The sequence below is a fragment of the Hippopotamus amphibius genome, chromosome 5, assembly GCF_030028045.1.
Source record: "Hippopotamus amphibius kiboko isolate mHipAmp2 chromosome 5, mHipAmp2.hap2, whole genome shotgun sequence".
Lineage (NCBI taxonomy): Eukaryota > Metazoa > Chordata > Mammalia > Artiodactyla > Hippopotamidae > Hippopotamus > Hippopotamus amphibius.
Genome location: NC_080190.1, coordinates 17,561,884 through 17,588,390, shown reverse-complemented (window position 1 = coordinate 17,588,390; position 26,507 = coordinate 17,561,884). Strand labels below are relative to the sequence as shown.

Below are 26,507 nucleotides of genomic sequence, written 5' to 3'. Positions count from 1 at the left end.
AGTTGGGCTAATTTGTGTTGGTCTGTTCTGGATTTTCTGTTCTTTTCCAATGGTCTATGGGTCTTTCCCTCCATCAGTACCACACAGTACTGGAGCTGTGATAGTCAGTCTTGAAATTGGGTACAGTGATTCCTACCACTTTGTTTCTTTTTTCAAAGTCGTTTAATTTAGTTTCCTTCCTTTCCAATATACATTTTAGAATAATCTTGTTTGTATCTACAAAAGATCTTCCTGGAATTTTGATAGGAATTGCATTAAGCCTGTATATCAATTTGAAAATTTTTGATGACATTGCTGTGTTGACTCTTCTAATGAACACAATCTGTCTTCTTTTTTTTTTGAGTGATTGTAAATTCTGTTATATATTTTATTTCCATGTGTCCTCACATTCATTACTAATATATAAAAATATGGTTCATTTCACATTTATCTTGTATACTGTTACCTTCCAGGAGTTATTCTAGCAATTTTTTTGTAGACTGCTTGGAATTTTCATAGACAATTATATCACCTGCAAGTAAAGGACAGTTTTTTTTTCTTTCTTTTTAAATATATGCTTTTAATTTTCTTTTCTTGCCTTATTGCGTTGACTAGAACTTCTAGCATTATGTTAAGAGTGGTGACAGTGGGTATCTTTGTTTCCAAACTTAGGGGGAAAACATCAAGTCTTTTCACTGTTGAGTATGATGTTAGCTATAGAATTTTTGTAGATGATCTTTATCAAGTTAAGTTTTCTCTAGTGCTACTTTTCTGAGAGGTTTTTTTTTTTTTATCGTGAATAGGTAGTGAAATTTTAAAAATGCTTTTTCTTCATCCATTGATACTGTTGTGATTTTTTTTCCCCTTTAGCCTGTTAGTTTGGTGGATTGCATTGATTTTTTTTTTAATTTAACCAGTCTTGCATCCCTAGAATAAACCCCACTTGGTCATGGTGTATAATTATTTTTTATATATTGCTGACTTATATCTGGCATTGTTTTGATAAGGATTTTTATGTCCATTTTCAAGAGAGAGCTTGGTCTGTGATTTTTCCCTTTTTGATTGTCTTTGTGTAGTTTGGGTATCAAGGTAATACTAGTCTTCTAGAATAGAGATTGTATAGAGTTGCTGTTAAATAATTCTTCTTTAAGTATTTGGTAGTATTCTCCAGTAGTAAAAACCATATGGGCTTGTAGTTTTCTCTTTTTTGAGTTTTAAAATTATGATTCAGTTTCCTTAATATTTATAAGGCTATTCAAATTATTTTGTATTGTGATAGTTTGTGGTTTTTCAGGAATTGATTCATTTTGCCTGCATTGTAAAATCTAGGCACAGATTTGTTGGAAGCATTCCATTATTATTTTTATATCTTCATGGTCTACAGTAATATATTCCTTATTTCATCCCTGATATTGGTAATTTATGCCTTCTCCATTTTCCTCATTGTTAGTCTTGCTAGAGATTTATCAATTTTGGTGATCTTTTCAGAGAGCCAGATTTTGTTTCATTGATTACTTTTCCTCCAAGTTTTAATTTTTAATTTCATTGATTTCTGCTTTTATCTTTATCATTTCCTTCCTCTGCTTGCTTTGGACATGTTTTGTTCTTATTGTTTAGGTTCTTGAGATGAGAACTTACATTATCAATCTGAAACTTTTCCTCTTTTCTAGTACTGACTTTAGTGCTGTAAATTTTTATCTTGGTGATACCTTGTGTCCCACAGATTTTGATATGTTGTATTTTTATTTTCTTTTAGATCAGTGTGTTTTTAAAAAATTTCCCTTGAGACATCCTGTTTGACTGATGCGTTATTTAGAAGTGTATTGTGTAGTTTCCAAATGTTTGGAGATTATCTGTTCTTTTTCTATTACTGATTTCTAGTGTGAGACCATTGTGGTTGAATAACACCGTCTGTATGATTTAAATTCTTTTAAATTGGTCGCGGTTTGTTTTATGACCCAGGATGTGCTTGGCTGGACAAGGGTGGGAGTTCAGCTTCCTAGCTTCTTATTGCTCCCCACCCCGTCCCCCCCAGCATCCTCTCTACTTACATGGGGTGGAGGGAGGATTGGAGGTGGGAGGGTTTGGAGATACTCCACTCATTTACTATTGAATGGTGATGGAAAAATTACTATTGAATGGTGATGGAAAATCCTGCCTGTCTGCTAGGTTTCCTCTTAACACCACTCCAGTGGTGGTGGTAGTAGGGGGGCAAGGGGGACACTCGTTACTGCCAGGTCTCCACAGGGAGGCCCCACAGGGATGAAGTGCTGGCTGCCTACTCTGTTGGCCTTCTCTGGTACTACCCAGGTGGGAGGGAGGGGCACCTCACTAGAGCCTTGTGAAGGCAGAGGTCTAGGCTCCCCAGTCTAACGTTGCTGGTGGGATGGGGCCACAGTTTTTTTCCGCAGTGATTGGAGTAGAACAGTTACTGATAAAGGCTTTCTGTGTCGCTGGGCTGCCCCTTTCCTGGTCTTTTGGCTAGAGAGAGAGTAAGCAGGCTTGTTGTTGGGGCTTTTATTATGTATGCCTTTGAGCTTTCAGCACCCCATCTGGGATATGTGAGGCAGAACAAAAGCTCTGGGGACTCATCGCTGTGTCTTTCTCTGGGTCCCAAGGTTCCTAGCCTGTCTGCTGCCTTCCTTCAGAGTCTCCATATGTTTGTTTTACGTGTAAGTCCAAGGTTTTTTGTTGTACTTAATGGTAGGAGTGAGGAAAAGTCCATCTGCTTTATCTTCTCAGAAGAGGAAATCCCAAATCTAATACTTAACAAACAAAACAAAACAAAACATTATTACCCAGTTTCAATATTGCTGTTCTCTTTTCTTAATAGAAGCCTAGAAATAATGTGTCTCCTGCAAAGTCAAAAAAAGTGCACAGGTTGGTTGAGAACTCCTTGTCCATAAATAACCCAGCACTCTTCAGCTCCTTAGGACCTCCTCTTCGGTCGACAACTTGCCATCTCTGTGGCCTGTTTGGTAAGCATGTTGCTCTCAAATGCCTGCTGGATTATTCCTTTACACATTTGAAGAATATTTGTATTATGTAAAACATTAAATATAAACAGAAAAGTATATATACAGCATATACCCATTTCTCAGCTCAACAGCTGCCAGCATCCTGCCACTCTTGTTCATTGATATCTTCCCACCCTGACTGCTTCTTTACTTGATAATTTTTTATACTTTGAGATGAAACATACTTGCATTGAAACGCACAAACTCACAGCTCTATCAAGATGAGGAGTATCTCCATCTTCTCAGAAAGTTCCCTCATGTCCCTTCCCCGTCACTGTATCCCCCAGAGGCAACCACTGTTGTTTCACCATAAGTTAATTTTACCAGTTACAGAATTTCTTGTAAATGGAGTCATACAGTATGGACTCTTCTTGTGTGAAGCTTTTCCTGTTTTGAAAATATTTCTGAGTTTAATCCATGTTGTTGCATGTATATTAATCATTTTGTTCGTTGCTGAGTAGCATTTCATTGTGTGATATCATGTGTCTGTCTGTTCTGTTGAACATTTTGCTTGTCTCCAGCTTTTGGCTATTATGAGTCGAGCTCTCTGCACATTTTTGTATAAATCTTTGTGTGGATATATGTTCTCATTTCTTTTAGGTACAAACCTAGGGGTAGGATTGCTGAGTCAGTTTATGCTTAACTTCATGGGAAAAAGCCAAGCCATTTTCCAAGGCAGTTGTCCCATTTTGTATTCCCACTGGGGGTGAGTTCTGGTTGCTCCACATCTTCCTTAACACTTAGTGTTTTCAGTCCTTGTACTTTTAGCCCTTCTCATGGGTGGGTAATGCTATCTCTCTGTGGCTTTAATTTGCATGTCCCTCATGATCACTGATCTTGAGCAGTTTTCCTGTCCTTTCTGGCTGTTTGGATATTTAGTTCTTTTTTTTTCCTCTTTCTTTTAGAGTGGAGGCACTCGAGGCCAGCCTGGTTTTGTTATTGTTTCTTTATATGTTTTTTGTTTTGTTTATTTTAGAGAACTTGTTTTACTCTGCCTGGATACTGATTGGATTTTTTTTTTAAACTTCATTTCAAAAACTTCCTGGGTTTTTCTAGGTGTGATTTTCCTGGTCGGTTTTTGTTTTATGCTTTTTAAACAGCACGAAGTGAACCTCGTCAGACTGTGCTTGCACACGGTCTGTTTTCACCACCGCAGATTTTCTGTTCCCTTTGATTGTTCCTTTTATAACCTGTTCTGGGGTCTGCTTTAGGAAAGTCAGTTGTTTCCAGTCTGTCCTGTGGTGGGGCGGGGGGGGGGGGGACGGCGGTCAAGGCGAGCTTGATCCCCTTATATGGGGTGAGAGTAGGGGTGTGTCCAGGGTCAGGTGGAGGGGTGGCTCAGGTGGCCACCCCTGTGGTGGTGGCATGTGCAGGGGGCATGCGCAGTACCCTGCTTTTGCTCCTGGCTCATCAAAAGTGGCAGTTAGGTTTTTTTGGTCTCTTTGTATCTTTTATACAGTATTTGCGGCAACCACATGTGCTTTTAAAAGTAACCACAGTTACTTTTAGTCCTATGTAGTTTCTTTGTATTTTGTTGCTCAGGGAGAGGTGTGTCCAGGTGTAAGCATTGCAGCACTGCAGCAAAGGGTCCCAGGTCCCAGCCTGTCCCATGTCTTCCTTCTCTTTTTCATCTTGGCACTCTCCTTTCTCTGCAGTTCAAGGGAGCGTTATAAATTCAGTCTTTTAAAATATGTATATATTTTATTATTTATTTTTTTTTGGCTGCATCAGGTCTTAGTTGCAGCATGTGGGATCTTTGTTGTGGCACGCAGGCTCTTTGTTGCAGTACATAGGCATCTCTCTAGTTGTGTGCTGCAGGTTTTTTTCTCTCTAGTTGTGGCACGTGGACTCCAGAGTGTATGAGCTCTGTAGTGTGCAGCACATGGGCTCTCTAGTTGTGGCATGTGGACTTAGTTGCCCCGTGTCACGTGGGATCTTAGTTCCCCAACCAGGGATCAAACCGCGTCCCCTGCATTGCAAGATGGATTCTTTTACCACTGGACCACCAGGGAAGTCCCTATAAATTCAGTCTTAACACATACTCATAAACAGCATAATCCTCTTCACATAATCTCCTTGATATGATTAATACAGTGGCATTTGATATGTCTGGTCTTTGAAGCTGTCTTGCTCTTGGCAACAAATATTTGCGGTGAAACATTGGTGGTGTGATGGGCTGTGTTCTGTAGGGTCGCTGAGGTGCTCACAGTGCAAGCAGACATACTACTGCTCCGTCTCATGCCAGAGAAGGGACTGGGCAGCCCACAGCATCGTGTGCAAACCTGTTCAGCAAAAGTAAGTGTGATTTTAAAAATTCATTAGAGAATATTTTAAAATACAGGTTTTGGGGGTTTTTTTTTTTTTGGTAGTATAAGGATCAAATCAAGTAAGCAGGACATAACTATGTAAAAGTTGCTGCTTTTTACTTTTTTATTGAAATATTATGTAAAGTGTACAGATCTGAAGTGAATAGCTCTAAAATTTTTGATCCTCAAAACTCTGTTTTAGGTAACATAGGGATTATCTCCATTTTGAAGATAGGGAGACTGAGGCCTGGGGATTGTGGCTCTCTCCCTTTCATTAGGTGGCTGTTGGAAGAAGCATACCTGTGCAAAGGGCAGACCCTTGCGTAGCTAGCATGGGGTTGTCTTACTTTGTTACTACTGTGATTCTCTCTGGAAGAAGCTGTTTTGCTCTTTCTGGATTTTGTTGAGAATTTAACCTAATTGTGGCCCCTATTAATTGGTTCTGTGCTGTAAAGACTATAATTGGTTGATATATTTCAGTTTCCGCAAACTTGAAGATAATAAATCAGCTTTTGAAACAAAGAACACAGAAGTGAAAAAAGAGGTATGATATACTTACTCTTTCTTTACCTTTAGAGCAAATTTTTAATGACTCCCTTTATTTTGAAATAGAACTTAAGCTAAAATAAAATATTTATGACTTATTTCTCCATTTCACCAGTGTTTGTTTATTCCTATTGAATAGATAAACTTTAGCCTTCTCTAGCTGGCCGTAGCTTCTACTTTCAAAAAAAAAAAATCCACTCCTGTAAAAATGTTAAGTGAAAACTTAAAATACTAGCCCCCCTCCCTTTTCTTTAAATAAACTCAGCATTGTCATCACCATCATGGCCTGATTCTTGGGTGATCCCAGTGCTGTGCATACTGCCTGTGGACAGTACATTTTAGTGACTCTTGAAGACATATGTTATTTTTCTACACTCGGATTCAAACCTGAGAGTCAGGCTGTTTTGACCTCAGTTCAAGCAGAATCGTGGCCATGGTATCATTTAAACATGTGCTAGTAAGTAAATTACCTATGTGTTTTTTCAAACCAGGGTGACTGTCCTCTTGGAGTTGCTAAAGAAATAGCCATTTGTGCTGATAAAATAATGTTTTCTGATTTGAGAAGCCTACAACTCAGGAAGACCATGGACGTAAAGGTATTTGTTTAATTTCCATAGACAGAGATCCAGAGAACTATAGATTTTTATTTCCTTGTTTCCTGTATTAGAGTTTATAAGATGGCTCCAAAATACAACTGAAATTGATAAAAATTGCAAAAACTGTCTACAGCACTTTTTATATCTTGTTATAAAGCTTTATGAAATTAACATTTGCTGTGTTCTCAGCGAATTATCACAACTTTTTTGTCTTTGAAAGGGTACGGTTACTGAATTCAAACATCCAGGTGACTTTTATGTGCAGTTATATTCTTCAGAAGTTTTAGAATACATGAACCAACTCTCTGCAAGCTTAAAGGAGACATATGCAAATAAGGCACATGAAGAAGATTATATTCCTGTGAAGGGGGAAGTTTGTGTTACCAAGTACACTGTTGATCAGGTAAGCCCTAATGAATTGAATTATTTAATAAGATGTTTTAATTTACTTTGGTCCTATCAGCTTGATACCAGAGCTTTTAATGATGCATTAGATGGCTTGAGATGAGACTCTGATCATACTGCTGTTTTCTCTTCCTCAGTCAGGAGTCCAGGTCTGCTTGCTTGCTTCCTCTCTGCCTGAGGCCTCCCCAGCTCTGCCAGGAGGCTCCTCAGTTGCTGGGTACAGAGTGATTGCTAGTCCTAGAGCTTGTGTTTATTTGTGTAGCTGAGGCATTAGTGTGTCACAGAGTCTGCTGGGCTAAAATAAAATAGCCTGGGAGTTCTGTATATTAAAGCATCTAAAATGGACGAATTTGGGGATATCTGAGCCACATTCTTAGGAAGTTAAGTTAACTTGCTACTGGAGTATCTCAGAACAGAACAGTAACCTTTCCTTTGCATGTTCTGTAGATTGGTTGAGAGTTTTAAATCTAAGATTGTGAAATGTTTTGATGCAGAATGCCATTATATTTCACTTACAGACCTGGAACAGAGTAATAATACAGGACGTTGATGTGCTGCAGAAGAAGGCACAAGTCTTATATATTGATTATGGAAATGAGGAAATAATTCCTGTAAATAGAATTCACCAACTAAACAGAAAAATTGACTTGGTTCCTCCCTGTGTAAGTCTCTTTTACTTTTTGAATTCCTATTAGTGTCCCAAAGGAGCTGTTTTTAATATTTTGATGGACACAGTATTCACATGCTCTGTTACCTTGGTTATTAAGAAAAAGGACCTATTGGTGTATCTTCTTTTTACATATATAAATTTATTTATTTATTTATTTATTTATGGCTGCATGGGGTCTTCTTTGCTGCACATGGGCTTTCTCTAGTTGCGGTGAGCAAGGGCTACTCTTGGTTGCAGTGTGGTGTGCGGGCTTCTCATTGCGGTGGCTTCTCTTGTTGCAGAGCACTGGCTCTAGGTGCATGGGCTTCAGTAATTGTGGCACACAGGCTAAATAGTTGTGGCTCGCAGGCCCTAGGGCACAGGCTCAGTAGTTGTGGTACACGGGCTAAGTTGCTCCATGGCATGTGGGATCTTCCTGGACCAGGAATTGAACCCATGTCCCCTGCATTGGCAGGTGGATTCTTAATCACTGTGCCACCAGGGAAGTCCCTATATCTTCTGCTATGTAGAGAAACAATCATGGACTTTCTTGGCTCCATTTTATTAGGCATAACTTAGTTAAGTACTGCCTCAGGTGAGAAACTTAGCATTTTTAGGGACATCTTATCAACCTGCTCTTTAAAAACCATCATTTCTACATTTATTACATGATTTGGAAGCAACTTGAATTTATGTTAATTGAGGGATAATAACCATCCTTTCAGGAATTTCTCAAACTTCAAGTCCCAAAAGGAAAAGCATTGTGGATAGAATATCAAGAGATAAAGAATTATTCATAAAATTGTTTCTCAGAAAAAAAATAAAATAAATTGTTTATTGGGTTAGTACTTAAAGATTTCTGATAAATTTTCAGCATGAAATACATTGTCTTTAAAAAACTCTTTGCATAATTAATCAGAAAAAAGTCACTTTCAAATACTGTTTTTTAGTAACTTGTGTAAAATCTTTCAGGCCATAAAATGCTTTGTGGCCAATATTATCCCAGCAGAGGGGAATTGGAGCAATGATTGTATCAAAACTATTAAATCACTGTTAATGGAGCAGTACTGCTCTATAAAGATTGTGGACATCTTAAAAGAGGAAGTGGTTTCCTTTGCTGTGGATATTATGCTGACAAGTTCAGGTAAGATCTGAATCTTTCTTTTTAAATGGAGTACTTAATATGTTATTTAGTGCTCACTGTTACTCAGAAAAGAAATAGAAACATGAAATGAGACTAAGTAAGCCCCACTCTGAAGTCATTCAGAATGTGACAGGAAATATGGCCTTGGCTCTGCTCTTGCTGTTGGCAGTTTGTCAAAGACAAGGCACAAGTTTATAGAATTGGGTACATTAAAAGGCTAGGTCTAGACTTAGTATGGGGAAACTGTATTATCTTTTTTAATACAACTGTTATAATATCCCTGATTTCTACTCATTTACTGGGAAAATTTAGGAATTTCCCTGTGAATTTGTCCATCCTTAACCATCAGTGCTTTTTCTTTGAACAGCCTTCACAGAATTGCATTTGGTTAGCATTAATCCCATAAGCACATAGTATTTAAGTTGTGGAAATGGAAGCAGTTTGGAATCCTGTTCTTCCTTATGGCTTTGTATATATTTAAAAAGTGACTTCCTACAGTGTGCTTATAACTGCCTCTTGGTTTCCAAGGTTATTAGTACTTTTCTGCTGTTTGAGACCCATCGTTGGTGGTTACTTGGTAGAAAATTGAGCTAATCCTGTTGTGAAATTCAGTATAAAATCTCTGTGTTTTGTTTCTTTGCTGTGTATATTCCATGTTATGACTTGGGGTTTTGGATCCTATTTCAGGGAACTTGAAGTTTATGTGGCTGCTGGCTAACACTTGTTTCAGCCATAATTTATATCTGAGATGAAGTAGTCTTATGTCTTAGAATGGTGGTCATTCTAAGCGTGTGAGGTGGTAACTAAATCTTTCATGTTATTCATAATTTTTAAGTGAAATATTCTTATTGAATTTTTTGTTAAGCGATGATTGGGCTTTTGCCTCAATTTTTAACGCTGAACATTAATAAACTATTTTGCACATAGAAACTGAACTAGTAAGAAATATGCCAGCATGCTAATAGCTATAATCTCTGAATCATGTGATTGACTCATTTGTTTTGTATTTATTCTTTTCCTCTAATACTTGGTATAATATCTCAGTGGACATATGTTTTCTTAACCACTTTTAGGAAAATTCTTAGACCATATACTCATAGAAATGGGATATGGCTTGAAACCCAAGGAACAAAATTCTAAGAAGCAAAGTGCAGATTCAAGTGAGTATACAGATTAATATTGAACAGTATAGTGATTTTAGTTATTGAAGAATATATTCTCTACTAAACGAAAATGGTGCAACTATCACACTGTCAGATTTAATGGAAATGATAGCCATTCTGTAAACTTTATATAAGAAAGGTGATGCTTTTAAATTTAGTAGTATGCTATTTCCAATCAGTCTTCCCTACTTGTTTTCCTTCCCCCTCTTACCGATTAATCCTTTACTAGATAATTATCAGAGATTATGAAATACTAAATATCACAACACTTTGGGTTGAGGGATTTTTAGCTAACATTTCCATAGTTTGAGTTGTTTTTCCTCCTTTCTTTGTATTCTAGCAACAATAAATAGGGCTGTATCACTCTGTTCTGGTAGGATGGTATTTCTTCTTAAATTTTTTACTTATTTGTGTAGCTTTCATTTGGTCTAACAATAAAACCAAGAAGTTTTGATATCAGCACTTTATTTTCCCTTTGCCTAGTCTTGTGTTGTTTTTTTTTGTTTGTTTGTTTGTAGTCTGCTTTCTCCTTTACTTTGCTCTTTTAGCAATTACTTTAGATGTAGACATACTTCATTTTCTCTTTCTCATTCATTCAGAGGTGATTGCCAGATTAATGGTACTATGATTGGACACATCCTGTCCCATAAACAAACTTTAGTCCTCCTTAAAATCTACCTTATCCCTCAGCTCTCATCTCTTATCCTATCTCATTGGTTGCCAGGTCTTTATTGGTTCTTCTTCCTAAATAGCATTTGTATATTTCTTTCTTTCCTCTCTTTTTTAGAAATCTTTTTTTTTTCCCCTACCATTTTTCTGCTTCAGGAATCCTCATTCATGGGTAATTGCAGCAACCTTCCAGTTTATCTTGTCTCCCGCATTCTTACAATACTGCCTATATGAAATCCCTGAAACATAAATCTTGGTGTGACAGCTCTGCTGAAGAGTTCTCAGTAGTATTTTGCCATCTGGAGGAGAAAACTCAATACTTATAACTGGTCTAAAAGTAATCATGGTTGAAACTGTAAATGATGGTGGTGTCTTAGGGAGAGTGTAAAGTGAGGGAGATGAACCTGAGCTTACAATACCAAGGGAGAAGCTGCGATGGGAGAGGTGGAAAGAGAATGGGGAAAATGTTGCCAGAATAACAGAAGAGTAAATGTTCTGGGTAGGAGTCATCAGCAATAACAAATGCTGCAAATGGGTCCAGTGAAAGGAACAAAGTCCCCCCAGCAGTATCTGTTTCACTAAGGCACTGTGGACGTGCCTTCAGGGAGCGTATTCTGTGGGCAGTACAGACACAGAGGAGAGATTATGAAACGGTAGCAGAAGGGCAGAGTGCAGTGGGGGCCCTGGGAAGGGCACCTGACCCAGATTAGGAGGGAATCTTTCACAGTGACGTCATACTGAGCGGGAAGTGCTCAAATTGTTGGGAGATTTGGGAGTATGTTCTGGGAAAGGAGACCAGCATGTATTAAGGCCTAGAGGGGTGAAAGAGCACAGTTTAGGCATGAAAACCTGGAAAACTGGATTAATGAAACCAAAATGGCTTATGTTTCTGTTTTCTAATAAGGTGATCCTGAAGATGTCGGGAAAATCACAGCTGAAAACAAAATTGTTGTAGACAGAAGTGACCTAATCCCCAAAGTGTTGACTTTGAATGTAGGTGATGAGTTTTGTGGTGTGGTTGCCCACATTCAGAGTCCAGAAGACTTCTTTTGTCAGCAGCTACAAAGTGGGCGTAAGTATACCTTGATTTGTGCTATCAATATAACATACATCCAGAGACTCAGCATGCAAATATGCAGGTATTGTGTAGACTTGTATTTCTTTAGTTTAAGATGTGATCTGTATCTACAGGTAAGCTTGCTGAACTTCAGGCATTGCTTAGCGAGTACTGCAGTCAGGTGTCTCCACGCTCCAATTTTTATCCAACCATTGGTGATATCTGCTGTGCTCAGTTCTCTGGTAAGGAAAAGAGAGTATTATTGAATTTTTCCTTACAATTAAGTACGAAGAAATGAAACAATCTTCAGTTTGCATTGGATGGCAGCATTTGAAGTTTGAGTAGTGCACCAATTATGTTTTAAAATATATCCAATTACACTGAATCAAAGTGTGTAAGGGAGGAGGGGGACTTGTAAATGTTGGGGGTGTGGTGGTAACGGAATTTTTTATATTATCAGCTCTTTAGTTTTGGAGACTGATACAGATATTTGTTTATATCAGTGTGGGAATGTGGAACCTCCCAGGGTCATGTCTTAGCCAGTTTTCTTTGGAACAGCAAGAGTGTCAGGAGGCACGTAGCTGTTGTGGCCCAGCCTCTGTAGCTGCACAGATGATGACCCTGTGATGACTGAGTTCGGTTCTCTGCTGGAGGGAGGTCCAGTGGCCTCACAGGAGGGAAGATACAAGTAGGCCTCTGGTAAATCTGTGGCTTGGTTGGTGGAGTCTGGTTGACTTATCCTGCCAAATATTCTAAAATTGATTAAGATCTGATGGATTCACTCACATGACCAGGACATTAATTGTCTACTGGGGGACAAAGCATGTAAATAAATAATGACAGCATACAGCATGAGTCGCCTAGTAAGGGATGAATAAAGGTGACGTTTTAGGAGTTGAAAGCTTCTGATAAGCAAAAGTAGCAATGTTGAATAAGCACACATAGTTCAGTAAAGCTTGATGTTACATGAAAATAGAATCTACAGATGACCATATAAATTGAGGAGGAAGATTTTTTGTTTATACCTATGTTGGAAAATCGTTTCAGATTGAATCTCTCCTGTTTTTAGAGGATGCCCAGTGGTACCGTGCCTCTGTTTTGGCTTATGCTTCTGAGGAATCTGTACTGGTCGGATATGTAGACTACGGAAACTTTGAAATCCTTAGTTTGACAAGACTTTGCCCCATAACTCCAAAGTTGTTGGAATTGCCAATGCAAGCTCTAAAGTGTGTGCTAGCAGGTAGGTAATTTTTATGGTTTCCGTATCCTTAAAATACTGAAACCTGAAGTACGAGCATTAGAGTTGAAGTTAAACTAGTGAGTAGATCAAGGAATGTGTTTAGATATAACTTACCTTAGTGCAAAAACAATCCTTAATAGAATTAGGAAGTACAGGCAACTATTTTGCTGTCTGTAATAAGATAAAATTGAATGTACCCGTGTTTATGAAATTGAGTATTTTTTGTTATTTATAGATCCTGCATTATCAATACATATCACAGAAGCCTGTTAATTGTATGAATTAGGGGGGGAAAACTGCTGTTTAAAACAAGAACATTAACGATCATATTCTTAGAAATTACTGTATATGTAATGTGTTCCACTAGGAGCAGGAGCTTCTTCCCAACTTAAAAGATGAGCTTCTACAGCTTTCAAATGTACCATAATTTAACTGGTATCCAGTTATCAGAAGGATGTTTCCAAGTTTTTGCTACTAGCAGTTCTTTTAACTACATTTTGCAACCTATCCAAGATCATTTCCTTAGGAAGAGGTACAGACTACTGTGTATAAAATAAGTAAGCTATAAGGATGTATAGTACAGCACGGAGAATGTAGCCAATATTTTATAATAAGTAAGTGGAGTATAATCTATAAAAATACTGAATCACTATGTTGTACACCTGAAACTAATACAGTATTTTAAATCAAATATACTTTAATTAAAAATTAATTTTTAAAAAAGATCATTTCCTTGGAATAGGTTACAAAACATAGTTATGTTGCAAAATCCTGCCTTAGGGGGAATAGAGGTGTCAATGGGTATGCTCCTTTCCATGTTTGTGATACATATTATGATTGTTCTCTAGAAAAGGTAGAACTGGTTTACACACTTGCCAGAAATGCAGTAGAGAGTCAATTCCTTCACACACTGGTGGACCAAATAGATATTTCTGTATTATTTCATCTTGGCCAATTTTGATAAGCTGAAGCTAAATCATTTTTAATTTGCTTCATTACCAGTGAGACTGGGTATTTTTTCATAAGTTATTTGGCTCTTAATTTTATGGAATGACTAGGCATAACTTTGGGCTTGTTGATTTGTAAGTACCCTTTCAGTAAATGCTACAAATGTTTCACACATCAGTATTAGTGACCGATGTTTCTTCCTGGATTGTTTTATACTTTTGTTTATAATTTTCTTAATCTTATTATTATTCTTAATCTTATATAATTTATATATTATAAAAGTCACTATTTTAGGGAATTCCTTGGTGGTCCAGTGGTTAGGACTCTGCTCTTTCACTGTCGAGGGCTTGGGTTTGATCCCTGGTTGGGGAACTACGATCCTGCAATCTGCAGGTGGTGTGCCCCCCCCCCCCCAAAAAAAAAAGCGTTTTAGGCATGCAATTCAATGATGTTTAGTAAATTTCCTGAGCTATACAGCCATCCCCGTAATCCAGCGCTGGAACATTTCCATCACCCCCTGAAATCTCTTGTGCCCATTTATAGTGAATCCTAGCTTCCCAGGCAGCCACTAATCTTTCTGTCTTCTAGATTTGTCTCTTGGACATTTCATATCAATGGATTTATGATGGTTTGTTTACATAGAAATATAGAAGCTTTTTACGGACTTTTCCTTTGTGAGTTTGCCTTCATTTTCATGTTTAGAAAACCCTTCTCAGATGGGACTTTCTGGTTCCAGTGTTTGTCATAGAGTCCTTAAGTTTAACTTTGTGGAAATTAGCTCAATTTCTAATGCTTGTGATAAGAAATATTTTAACATTCCTTTAAAAATTCTTTGTTAGGAGTGAAGCCATCATTAGGAATTTGGACTCCAGAAGCTATTTGTCTGATGAAAAAGATTGTACAGAACAAAATGATCACTGTGAAAGTGGTGGACAAGTTGGAAAACAGTTCCCTGGTGGAACTTATCGATAGATCTGTGACGCCCCACATCAGTGTCACCGAAGTGCTCATCAACGCAGGCTTTGCCGTGGGGGACAAGGGAGTAGTGACAGATAAACCCGGTGACGTGAAAGAAGCCACTGGTAAGTAAATTGTCCACCAGGTAATGTCCATGCTGGAGTTCAGGTGGCTTTGTGAATGTGTGAGTTCTCATACTTCAGCAAAGAATTGATGTTGAGTTCCTTTTGTCTTTTTAAATCAAGCATTCATCTAAAGAGTGCGTTTGGGTCACTGGCAGCTGAAGATTGATCAGAAATGTGAATTTGAAATTTGAAATTCAGTGAGGTAGTAGTGGTTAATTCTAAGACTAATGAACTTTGCTGTAAAGTCACAAAGAAGGTCATTGGAAATTCAGTTCTTCAAAAGCTGATTCTTCAGCAACCGTGCCTCCCACTCTCCACTCTGGCCATTTGTTTTGCAAAACGTTCATTTATTTTCACAGTTCCCTTGGGTGTAGAAGCAAAAGTCAGTCTGTTGGAGTGGACATGGGTTGAACTTGCTGTTGATCAAACAGTAGATGTTGTGGTCTGTATGATGTATAGTCCTGGAGAATTTTACTGCCATGTGCTTAAAGAGGATGGTAAGTTGACTCTTATTTATTTATTTTTACAATGCATTGGCATAGATAATAAGCTAAGCTAAGTTTGTTATTGGGTGGTGAAACTGTTCTCTTTCCAATAAAGGTCAAGTGGATATTTGTACTTTCAAGAAAGATTTGGTTTTACTTGGTTGCCTTGTATTTCGTTGAAAGCCATTATTTTTATTTTCAATAGTCTCTATTTAAACCAGTTTAGATTTCACAGAATGTCTCTTAAACTCATTTTTGAAAAATTTTAATTGTTGATCTAGTTGAAGTATGGACATACGTATATTGGGCTGGCCAAAAAGTTCGTTTGGGTTTCGCCATATGCTCTTACAGAAAAACCCGAACGAGCTTTTTGACCAACCCAGTAGGTACATGCACAAATAGGAGTGCAGCGTAACAAATAATGACAAAGTCAGAACCTTGTATGACCAACATCTGGGTCAAGAAGTAAAGCATTAGCAGTAACCCAGAAGTCTCCTTCGTGTCTCCTACAATTACTGTCACTTCTTTCTTTCAAAAGTAAATGCGCTCGTGCCTTCCAATAATAGCATAGCATAGATTAGTTTTGAACTTGATATGAATGGAATCATACAACATGTACTCCTCTGTGCCTTGTTGCCTTTTTTTCATGTTTGTGAGTTTGGTCCATCGTTTTCACATGTGGCTGCTGTACCCTGTTTTTTGTTGCTGCATAGTGATCCAGTGTATGAATGTACTGCAATTTACTGTTCCTTTCTACTGTTGGACATCTGGGTTATTTCTAGTTCCGAGCTATAAAATGTTGGTATGAACATTCTCGTACAAATTTAGCACACCTGTACATGCATTTCCATTGAAAATGTACCTAGGAATGAAATTACTAGCCAAATCTTAAAGTGTACGTATGTGTATTTTCAGCTCTGATCAATGAATGCCAAAACGTTTCCAAAGTGATCATGACAGTTGTTGGTTTGAAAGTTATAGTTGCTCCACATCTTCACAAACACTTCGTATTTTCCATATTTTTCCCTTGATCCATTCTGGTGAGCATCACTGATTTTAACCTCTCTAAATTTGGAGTTTTCTCTCTGTCAAAGTAGGACCTTAAACTAGATAGCTAAGTTCCTGCCTGGCTCCCAATTTGTGAGATTTGTCATGCCTTCATTCAGAATTATCTGGTAGATAGGCTACTATTTTAAAATATTTAAGTTCTGTTTTTATTTTCATAAGTGATTGTACAAGCATGTGGTACAAATTTTAAAGTTACAAAAGAGAATATAATGGAAAGTAAGTTTCCCAGTTCCTCTTCTCAGATTTCTAAATATCCTTGCAGTTCCTTTTCTCAGTGTTCTTAATGCCTTTCCGAAAGTACTCTATTCATATGCTTATATAAATGAACGTATTCCTTTTTATGTTGACATAAATGGTGAAATACTTCAAGTAATATTTGCACTTTTCTTTTTCCTAACACTGTATCTTGGATATCAGTTCACATAGTGCTTCCTCCATTCTTTTTTAAATACACTTTTAATATTGAAATAATATTAGAAATTACAGAAAAATTGCCAAGATAGCACAGGGAGTTCCTGTATACCCCTTACCTAGTTTCCTCTATAGTGCCACAATTATGTAAGATGTTAACATTTGTTACAACTAAGAGACCAACATTGGTAAATTTCTATGAACTAACCTCCAGACTTTATTTGGGTTTCACTAGATGTCCTTTTGCATTTCTGGTAATGTCCTTTTTCTATTCCAGGATCCGTTGCAGGGTACCACATCACTGTTTGGTCCTCATTCTTTTTCACGGTGACATGGTATTCCACTGTGTGGGTTTATCCTAATTTAGTTAACCTAGGTATGGATAGCTGAAGGATTCATTGTGTATAAGCATTTATTACTAAAAACAGTTCTTGTGTAATCTGTGATTTTATTCTACGTGTATATCCTTAGAACAGATTCCTAAAATTGTACAATAGTTATCAAGTCAAAGGGTATGTGTGCTTGTGCTCTTGAGAGAGTGCCCTCAAGGGAGCGGCCAGGCTGATTTCCACTGTCAGTGTGTGAAAGTGCCCTCTCCGACACCATTTCCAACAGTGTGTTCTTAAACTCTCTTGTTTTGACTAATCTGAAAGGTGACAGTCTAACTGGATATAATTTAATTTCTGTTTCTGTGAATGGGCCTTTGCCACATATTTAAAAGATATTTTTCTTTTACTTCTATGATGTTCAGATCCTTTTACTTGGTATTTTTTAAAGCTCTCCATGGTCTGTATCTTTCCCAGCACATCTCTGGTGCTTTTCTTCAGTGGTTCACCTTTCCACTGTTCTTCTCTGCCAGACTGCTCCCACCAAGTGTTTCTTGGCTGCTAAATTTGGCACTTTGCCTCAGAGCTGTTTCTTTTTCTGGAATACCCTCTCCTTTTCTAGCAAACAAGTCATATTTCAGATTTCTCTATAAAACGTTTAGCGCACAGAGCTCACCTCTCTGAATTTCCTTAGCAGACACTATCTGCGCCAACCATTTAGTAATTATAGATACTCCTTCAGGACAGCTTGTATGTAACTTCCTTTCTGTGCAGGCTTGTGCACTGTTTCCTGGATCACATGCAAAGCTCATGCTCTAGCATACTGACAGCAATGCCATCATCGTGGCTCTGTGCCCAGTAAATCATTGGTACGAGGTTTACTGAGAGTATTAACTAAATAATGACTTATTTTCCCAATTTCTTAATAAGGAGAAGGGGAAAGGCATTTGCGTACTTGCTTGGGGATGTGCCTGGGTTTTTATGATGAAAATACTTTCCAACTTTAAAGGAAAATCTGTTATTTTGCATGTATTTTAAATGTTAAATGTTGTATGTGTATTGTGTTTTCAGCTCTAAAGAAACTCAATGATTTGAACAAATTGCTAGCAGAATATTGCCAGCAGAAGTTGCCTAATAATTTTAAGGCAGAAATAGGGCAACCCTGTTGTGCTTTTTTTGTAGGTAAGTTGCAGTTGGCACAATATTGACTTTATTAGAATCTTTCATTTCTTGACATTGAAACCTCATTTTTAGTGTTTACCTTCTTCCTGATGTTTAAGCAAATATTTTTCATGATCAAAATTAAATGAATGCTTAAAATACCATGTTTTTTTTTCTTCTGTCTTGTAACAAGGAGCCTCCAAATGATACTTTCTTACCTAACTTTGTCAAATGCATTTCTTTCCAGAATTTCTGATAATATTAAAAGCTAGGGAATGGGAAACCTGTTCACTGCAGATTCATTGTTTTTTCTGGTCACCTGTGCATGTTTATTTTGAAAATATATTTGATGAAACTCCTTAATTTTATTGCATGTTTTTCTGTTTGTTTTACTTGTTACTTGGTAAATAATATAAAAAATAATCTCAGTAGTGGTGAGAGTATTATAAGTCTTCCAGTTTGACAAATATGATCAAGTTTATTAAGTCTCTCCTTCACTTAATATTCTGCTTATTGGTTAGGTTATGAATGAAATCTTTAATTTATAGTAGATATAAAAGTGTGATGCTATAAAAACTTCGGAGATATTCTAAGAATGAATTTTGAGAATTCTCCTTCTAGGGATTTCTGAATTAAAAACTGAAAGTGTCATCTGGGAAGAGAACAAATTTATTAGCTACTTTAGACAAAGAATGGTCTTCTTCAAGATAAAAATTTCAAATCTTAAAAGAAGGGAAATATTCCATTTTACAAACTTTGTGTTAAATCTAGGTGATGGTAATTGGTATCGTGCTTTAGTCAAGGAAATGTTACCAAATGGAAATGTGAAGGTACATTTTGTGGATTATGGAAACACTGAAGAAGTAACTGCAAATGAACTCCAAATGATCCCATCCAAATTTTTAAAACTTCCATTTCAAGGGATACAGTGCTGGCTAGTAGGTAAGGTGTAGAATAAGAAATTTTCTCATTTGTCTTCTTAAGGGTACATAAACTTCTCAGCATCAATATATCTATAATTTTAATATTTCGTGTAAGCTATTTTATGTTTCACATTATAAAATTTAGAAACACATTTTAAAAGATATTGGCCAAAATGTTCAGTATTGATGTCAAAGTAGGGAAGCAGCTGCTTCTCTATAGTTATGATGGGAGTGAAAACCGATGCTTTCTTTCTAAGGCATTTTGCGGGATTCCTTAAGAGCCTCAAACATTCCTACCTTTTGTCTTAGCAGTTTTACTTCTGATAATTCATCCCAAAGAAATAATCTTGTGATTTCACGAAGTTCACCTACATGGAAATTCATTATACTGCTGTTAATAACAGCAAAACAACCTAAGTAGAGCAAGAGGCTTGGCTAAGTGAGGATCCACTTAATGGGCAGTGGTGGTACCAGTTGATGGGGTGGTTGTGAGGGTTATTAGATGAATGTTTACACAAAGGTCTGGCACTCCGTTCTATTAAGTGCTTGCTCTTATTACACAGTCACTAAAATGTTAAATATGTGTTATTGACATGAAGACTAGTTCATGATTTAAGTGAAGGAAGCAAGTTATAAAAGAGATGCAGGATAGATAGCATTGTGATTCAGAGGACAGATTACAACCAGCTCTGCTGCCCACTAGCTGTGAGACCTTAGGTAAACTGCTTAAACTCTGTGCTTCCTTTTCCTCATCTGGAAAATAATGGTACCTTCCTCAAAAAGGCATCAAGAATAAGAGAGATATATGGCATAAAGCACTGACTAGTGCCTAACATTATACCTATTTTTATTATTATAAAAATTTCTTGATAAAAGAATTATGAGTATATATGTGCATGTGTGTGTTTCCATATGCACATAAAGATTATGAAAGGTTGGATAACAAAATATTTATAGTAGGCATGTCTGGAAGCATTAGATGCTTTTTGTTTATCCTTTTGCCTGTGTTCTTTCTACTTATTTTACACTAAGCATGTTTTGGACTGTTGTTTTTAATTACCATGTTTTATGTCAGTGCTTCTTAAAATGTGACCCCCACCCGACAACCAGTAGTATCAACATGAGAACTTGTTAAAAATGCAGATTCTCAGTCCCCACCCAAGACCTGCTACTAAATTGGAAACTTTACAGTGGGGTGCCAAAATCTGTTTTCACCTCTAGGTAATTCAGATGTGCACTCACTTTTGAGAATCGCTGTTATGAAAATAAGGGTATAAGCCAAAGTTATCCCAGAAAAATTATTTTTGGTTAAATAACCTAAAATGATATTTTGAAATTATCATTGGAAAACTGTCCACAAAGGTGAAAGTGTATATTTATCATCTTTTACCAGAGTAATTGACAGTTCATCATTGTGGATGTAACGATGGTGGCTTCTAAAAGAAATAATAATTCTATTTTTGCCTATTGGGAAAAATGCCAGGTGAAGATAAGTTAGTGAGGAAAGTAAAGACTGATCCTGAGCCTCCTAAAATAGTATATTTGCAGATGCGTTATCTACAACCCAGGCACAGAGGATGTAGATATGTAATTGGTTATTGAGAAAAGATATTCAAAATCACTGACCTGAATGGTAAACTTGGCAAGAGTCCAGTCCTGGATATTGAGGCAAAAAAATGCAGCTTTGGGGCACAGAATTCTTCTTAATGCTGTTCCTGTTCTTCTTTGTTAGATGTACAGCCTAGAAACAAACATTGGACTAAAGAAGCTATAGCAAGATTTCAGACGTGTGTCGCAGGGATAAAACTTCAAGCCCGAGTGGTTGAAATCACTGAAAATGGAGTGGGAATTGAACTCACTGATCTTTCCACTTCTTATCCCAGAATAATCAGTGATATTCTGATTGATGAACATCTGGTTGTAAAAGCTCGTTCACCACGTAAAGACTTGGTAAAAAACAGTCCTGTTAATAAACATGATCTTCGAATTGATGTCCCGAGGCTTCAAGGTAACATTTTTAAACTGTTATTTAAATTTGTTATCCTTTGCTTTTATAGGCTATGAAAATTTTTCTATTCCAAGTGACAAAATTTTCCTGTAGAAATATACTTTGTGGAAATAGATTAGTAATAGGTAATTAAAGTTAGTTTAATACTTATTGAAACATGGTTTTTATTAAACACTGTAGTCATTTTTAATGTAATTACTTGTCAGGTAAACATGCATCATAAGCTATGTATCCCTTAAAGTTTGAGTAAATTTTAAGAATTAAATATACTACAGAAATGGAAATATCCTTCTGAAATATACTATAGGAGTGTAATAGTTAAGGATTCTTATTATAGATTGAGCTTTTTTGTAATGCACACTAAAATCCCTCAAATTAAACAGGTTCTTTTATGAAAATACAGATTGTCATTTTGGGAATTGGGGAATGTTGATATTCAGTAGAATACTAAATTTTATCTTTTTCATGAGAGACCTGTATTTCGTGTGTTTTCAGCCACCTCTTCAGCTGAGCAGTGGAGGACAATAGAATTGCCAGTTAATAAAACTGTGCAAGCAAGCATATTAGAAATCGTAAACCCAAAGTTGTTTTATGCTCTACCAAATGAAGTGCCAGGTAAGAAACCAAACAAAGTTTGAGACATATTTATGCTGGTCTTTTAAACTGTAGAATGAACTTACCTGAACTCCTTAGGAAGTGATGAGGAGAAGAAGGTGGTGATGATCTCTGTTTCAGTCAGTGTTTTAATTAATCATAACAACAGTTAAGGGAAATTTAATTATAAAAGCACAAATGTGAACATGCCTTGCATTCAGCACCTGCTCCACCTGGTCCTGATCATCTACAGCTTTTTATAACAAAGCAACATCCTTAATCTCTGTGTAATTTCTTGTCTAAAAATAGGTACTGTCTGTATTGAATTGTACTTACTAAATAAGCTAACCTTCTACAAACATTAAGAGGATTTGAACCAAAATGGTTTTAGATATGTTAGAAGACTACTTCCTAATCAGTCTGTAATCACAGTGTTACTGTATCTTAGAAACTTAGAGAAATGTTTTTACACTGGCACTAATCATGAAGAAAAGTAGCATATAAACGTTGACTTCAATTTTCCTCTTTTGTTTCGTGAAACATTACAATTAAGGCATCTCTTCAGTGTATTTGACTTTATCCTTGTAGTATCAGAAGCTGAGTTAGTGCAAGCTGGCTGTTCACAGGAATTTGCAGGTACTTGAAAACTGAGAAAAGTGAACCTTTTTTTTTTTTTTCAAATGGTCAAACCAGGAATTGTGGTGATAACAATAACTGCTCTTAAATTTGTCCTCTAGTATTAGGAATAATTATCTTTAAGCTGTATAGTGGAAAGCAGGGGCTTACGATTATTCCATCCTGACAGCAGCATATGATGAACTGGAAGTACTCTGCTTCATTTAATTAACTATAACACATTTACTGAAAAGTATACTGAACAATTGTAAAACTACAACTTAATATAACAGGTTTTCGTAGAATGAACACAAGAGAATAGCCACCCTGATCAAGAAATTAGCCCCCCAGTGGCTTCCTTCATGCCCCCTTCCAGTCTTGCATCCCTTCCCCACAAGGTAACCAATAGTAGTTTTAGCTTTTTTTTTTTCAATCTGTTTTTAAAACATAAATGTATATTCTAATATATACAGGGTCTTTTTTGAGTGATTAGATTTGAGTTACCTTCTTCTATAAATACTTTCATAAATATTAGCATTGAAAATTTCTTCACAAAACTTTTTTTGTATATATTTTAGAAGATCAGGAAAAACTGTGTGTATTGACAGCCGAACTGTCAGAATATTGCAATGCTCAGAAAAGTCAGTCGTCCTATAGACCAAAAATTGGAGATGCATGCTGTGCCAGATACACAAGTAAGATTCTTTTCTGTTGCCCAGACAGTGTTCATTTTAAAATTTAGATTTACAGTTTTAAAATATATTTAGTTTTCTTTTTCTTCTTTATGCAACTGGATCAACAATTTCCTTCTCTTTCCAGTAGAAATGTGTCATAAGTTTTGTTTAGATGAGTATTCTGTATTACGTTATTAGGGTTGCATAAACAGTATTCACAGTCTAGCCATGTAGTTACTATAACTACATTTTTCTTTTGCAGCCTTTTTTGTTATTAGTTTCTATATACTTTCACTAATGATCTCCAGTTCCCTGCATTGGTATAAACTCTCTCCGTGAATACTGTGTGTACTTTATCAGCTTTTCTCATACTGTAGGCAGCTCCAGCCTTCTGACCCGCTCCTGTCTAGACTGCTTGTCCTCCAGACCTGAGCGGTCCTTCTGGGATCTTCCCTTCACCATCATGCTGGAGATTGTTTCAGCACCAACCCCCTTTGTTTCTTGGGTTTCTCCCCACCCAACCTTGTTGCATGGATTTCTCCCTCCCTCTTCTCAACTTGTTTTCTGGATCCCTTACTTTTGATTTACTCTTAATATTTTGGTATATCTCATCCTCTAGAAGCTGAGAGAAAGTATTGATACATGTAAGATTAATTTTCTCTTATCTTTCATGTTTGAAAAAGACTTTAATAGTTACTTGATAGCTTACCTATAGGTAGAATTCTAGGTTGGAAGTCATCTTTCTCTTAAAATTTTGAAGGCATTGCTTTTATATTGTCTTTTAGCTGTTGGTATTTGCTGGTGGAGAGGTAGATGTCATTCAGGTTCTCCAAACTTTGTACATATTTTTTTCCTCCTTTCTGAAACTTTTGGTAATCTCTTCCTCCCAAGTTTAGAATTTTATGATGTGACAGCTTCGGTTTTCTTTTCACCATTGTGCTGAGCACTCAGTGGCTGGGCCCTTTAGTCTAGAAATTCATGAGCTTCAGTTCTGAAAAATTTTCCTAAATTTTTTACTCCTTTCTTTTTGAAAAATTTTCCTGAATTTTTTTATTCCTTTCTTTTATTTTCTGCTCTTTTATGAATTCCAAGTATTCTAATGTTGGACTTAAAACAGCAAGGGAAATTCAGTAGGAGAGTTTATCTTTTTTGTCCTGTTTTTCAAGAATTTCCTCAATTTTCTCTTCCAGCCTTTCTTATTTCATTTTTAATATCACATTTTTGGTTTCAGTAGCTTTTCTGTTTCTCAGGTGTGTGGTTTTTACTGTCTTGTGCTTGCTTCAAGGATGGAAGGTCATTTCTCTGAGGAAGTTAATATCATTCTTTTAATTTTCATAGTCTTCTCCATCTTTGGGTCTCTGCTTGAGGTACTGTTTGTTTTTGTCTTCTCTTTTATATCAGAGACCTTCTTCTATCTGGTCATCCTTTGCTGTTTGTTTATGTAAAGTGAGGCACTAAGAAGTTAATTGGAAGTTCCTTTGTGAATGGGGCAGAGCTTGTCTGCTTAGTGGGCTTACCTGTAGGGTGACCTGGCTCTGCCATTTCACTGCAAACTCCTGACACCAGTGTCTTGAAGTGCTTTTACTTGAGCAGGTCGTCTCCTGCCTGCAGTAAGTAGCTTGCCCAACAGGGTTCTTGTAAATTCCCTCCTCTGCTCTGCCTCATGTTCCCCAGTCTGTTGTCTCTCTGGCTCATCCTTTTTCTTTCTTTTTTTTTTTTTAAATTTATTTATTGGCTGCATTGGGTCTTCATTGTTGCATATGGGCTTTCTCTAGTTGCGGTGAGTAGGGGCTACTCTTTGTTGAGGTGCGCAGGCTTCTCATTGCAGTGGCTTCTCGTTGTGGAGCACAGGCTCTAGGTGCATGGGCTTCAGTAGTTGTGGCACTCAGCCTCAATAGTTGTGGCTCTCAGGCTCTAGAGCACAGGCTCACTGGTTGTGGTGCACAGGCATGTGGAATCTTCCCAGCCCAGGGATTGAACCCGTGTCCCATGCATTGGCAGGTGGATTCTTAACCACTGCGCCACCAGGGAAGTCCTCTGGTTCATCCTTTCTCAAGAGGAAACTAGTCTTCTACCCGCCCGTGGGAAAGAGCAGTTGCCTGGAAAGGGGGAATTTTCTAAGCATTATTAAAACATGTAAACATAAAACTGATCATTCTGTTTAGCAACTTTAAAAATAGATATTTGTAAATGTCTTTATATAAAAATAGATATGTGTAAATGTCTTTATATAAAAATAGATATTATGTGTAAATGTCTTTATAAAGTTTATTCACCTGTTTTAGGGAAACAACGGCTTCCATTATTCAATCCCCATTTCATCTCCATCTTTACTCCTACTTTTGAATGAGTAGCATCAATTATTGACCCTTTTTAAAAATATTTATTTATTTATTGGCTGTGTTGGGTCTTTGTTGCTGCTCATAGGCTTTCTCTAGTTGCGGCGAGCGGGGGCTACTCTTCATTGCAGTGCACAGGCTTCTCTCATGGAGCACAGGCTCTAGGGTGTGTGGACTTCAGTAGTTGTGGCTCACGGGCTCTAGAGCTCAGGCTCAGTAGTTGTGGCTTAGTTACTCTCCGGCATGTGAGATCTTCCCAGATCAGGGATCGAACCTGTGTCCCCTGCATTGGCAGGCAGATTCTTAATCACTGCGCCACCAGGGAGGTCCCTAATTATTGAGCCTTGGTTGCTTGGGGATTTGAGATACAAACTGGGATGCTTCTTGGCTTCCTTACAGCCAGCTTTAGTTGAGCTCTTCTAAATCATTTCCACTCATGTATCTGTTTTCTAGCTTCCAATATTACATTGTCTTTTTTTTCTCTTTCCTTGTGGCTTTAGGCCTTTCTCTGTTTAATCCTGTAACTGTCTTTTCGGTACAATCTGCAAGGAGTAGACGTGATGCTTGTATTTAGACTCCTTGGTGTGAAATCAGAAATCTTGGTGTGAATTTCTAAGTGATGTAAATGTAACTGTCAATAACCATCTTAAGGGAGGAGGGCCTCATTGAATGTAACTTCTCACCTGAGATTCCATCATATTTGCAGGTGATGATTTCTGGTACCGTGCCATTGTCCTGGGGACCTCAGATGCTGGTGTGAAAGTGCTCTATGCAGACTATGGAAACGTTGAAACTCTGTCTCTTTTCAGAGTACAACCAATTGCTGCCAGCCACCTGGAGCTTCCTTTCCAAGTTATTAAATGTTCCCTTGAAGGTAGACAGTTAAGTCACTTCCCAATTTGGGTGTCTGTGGGCTTTTTTTCTTTCTTTTATAACACTAAGTCTGAACCAAATGGGTATTTTAAGCAACTGCCCAGATTTCTAAATATCAAGCAGAGTTTACCAAAAAATCTCACATCTTTTATTTTCTTTCATTCTCACAAAAATCATATTCATTTGTTCCATCTTTGTTTTAGCGATTAGTTTCAGAGAGCTAAGGCTC

The 26,507-nt window shown here is 37.2% G+C and overlaps 1 protein-coding gene across 5 annotated transcripts in view; it reads left to right on the top strand.

Annotated features, from left to right (window-relative positions):
• Nucleotides 1-26,507, top strand: part of TDRD1 (tudor domain containing 1) — a 53,681-nt gene that overhangs the window by 22,198 nt on the left and 4,976 nt on the right. For 4 of the 5 annotated variants that reach the window (XM_057737477.1, XM_057737476.1, XM_057737475.1 and 1 more), the window contains 19 exons: nt 2,813-2,957; nt 5,186-5,291; nt 5,783-5,846; nt 6,340-6,444; nt 6,665-6,847; nt 7,368-7,511; nt 8,471-8,642; nt 9,716-9,802; nt 11,379-11,546; nt 11,666-11,773; nt 12,601-12,771; nt 14,559-14,801; nt 15,161-15,298; nt 18,163-18,273; nt 19,024-19,194; nt 20,908-21,183; nt 21,679-21,798; nt 22,971-23,087; nt 26,112-26,279. In XM_057737477.1, the coding sequence (XP_057593460.1) occupies nt 2,813-2,957; nt 5,186-5,291; nt 5,783-5,846; nt 6,340-6,444; nt 6,665-6,847; nt 7,368-7,511; nt 8,471-8,642; nt 9,716-9,802; nt 11,379-11,546; nt 11,666-11,773; nt 12,601-12,771; nt 14,559-14,801; nt 15,161-15,298; nt 18,163-18,273; nt 19,024-19,194; nt 20,908-21,183; nt 21,679-21,798; nt 22,971-23,087; nt 26,112-26,279 (2,797 nt within the window). The remainder of the gene's footprint in view (nt 1-2,812; nt 2,958-5,185; nt 5,292-5,782; nt 5,847-6,339; nt 6,445-6,664; nt 6,848-7,367; nt 7,512-8,470; nt 8,643-9,715; nt 9,803-11,378; nt 11,547-11,665; nt 11,774-12,600; nt 12,772-14,558; nt 14,802-15,160; nt 15,299-18,162; nt 18,274-19,023; nt 19,195-20,907; nt 21,184-21,678; nt 21,799-22,970; nt 23,088-26,111; nt 26,280-26,507) is intronic. The other variant, XM_057737479.1, reaches the window with a different exon arrangement.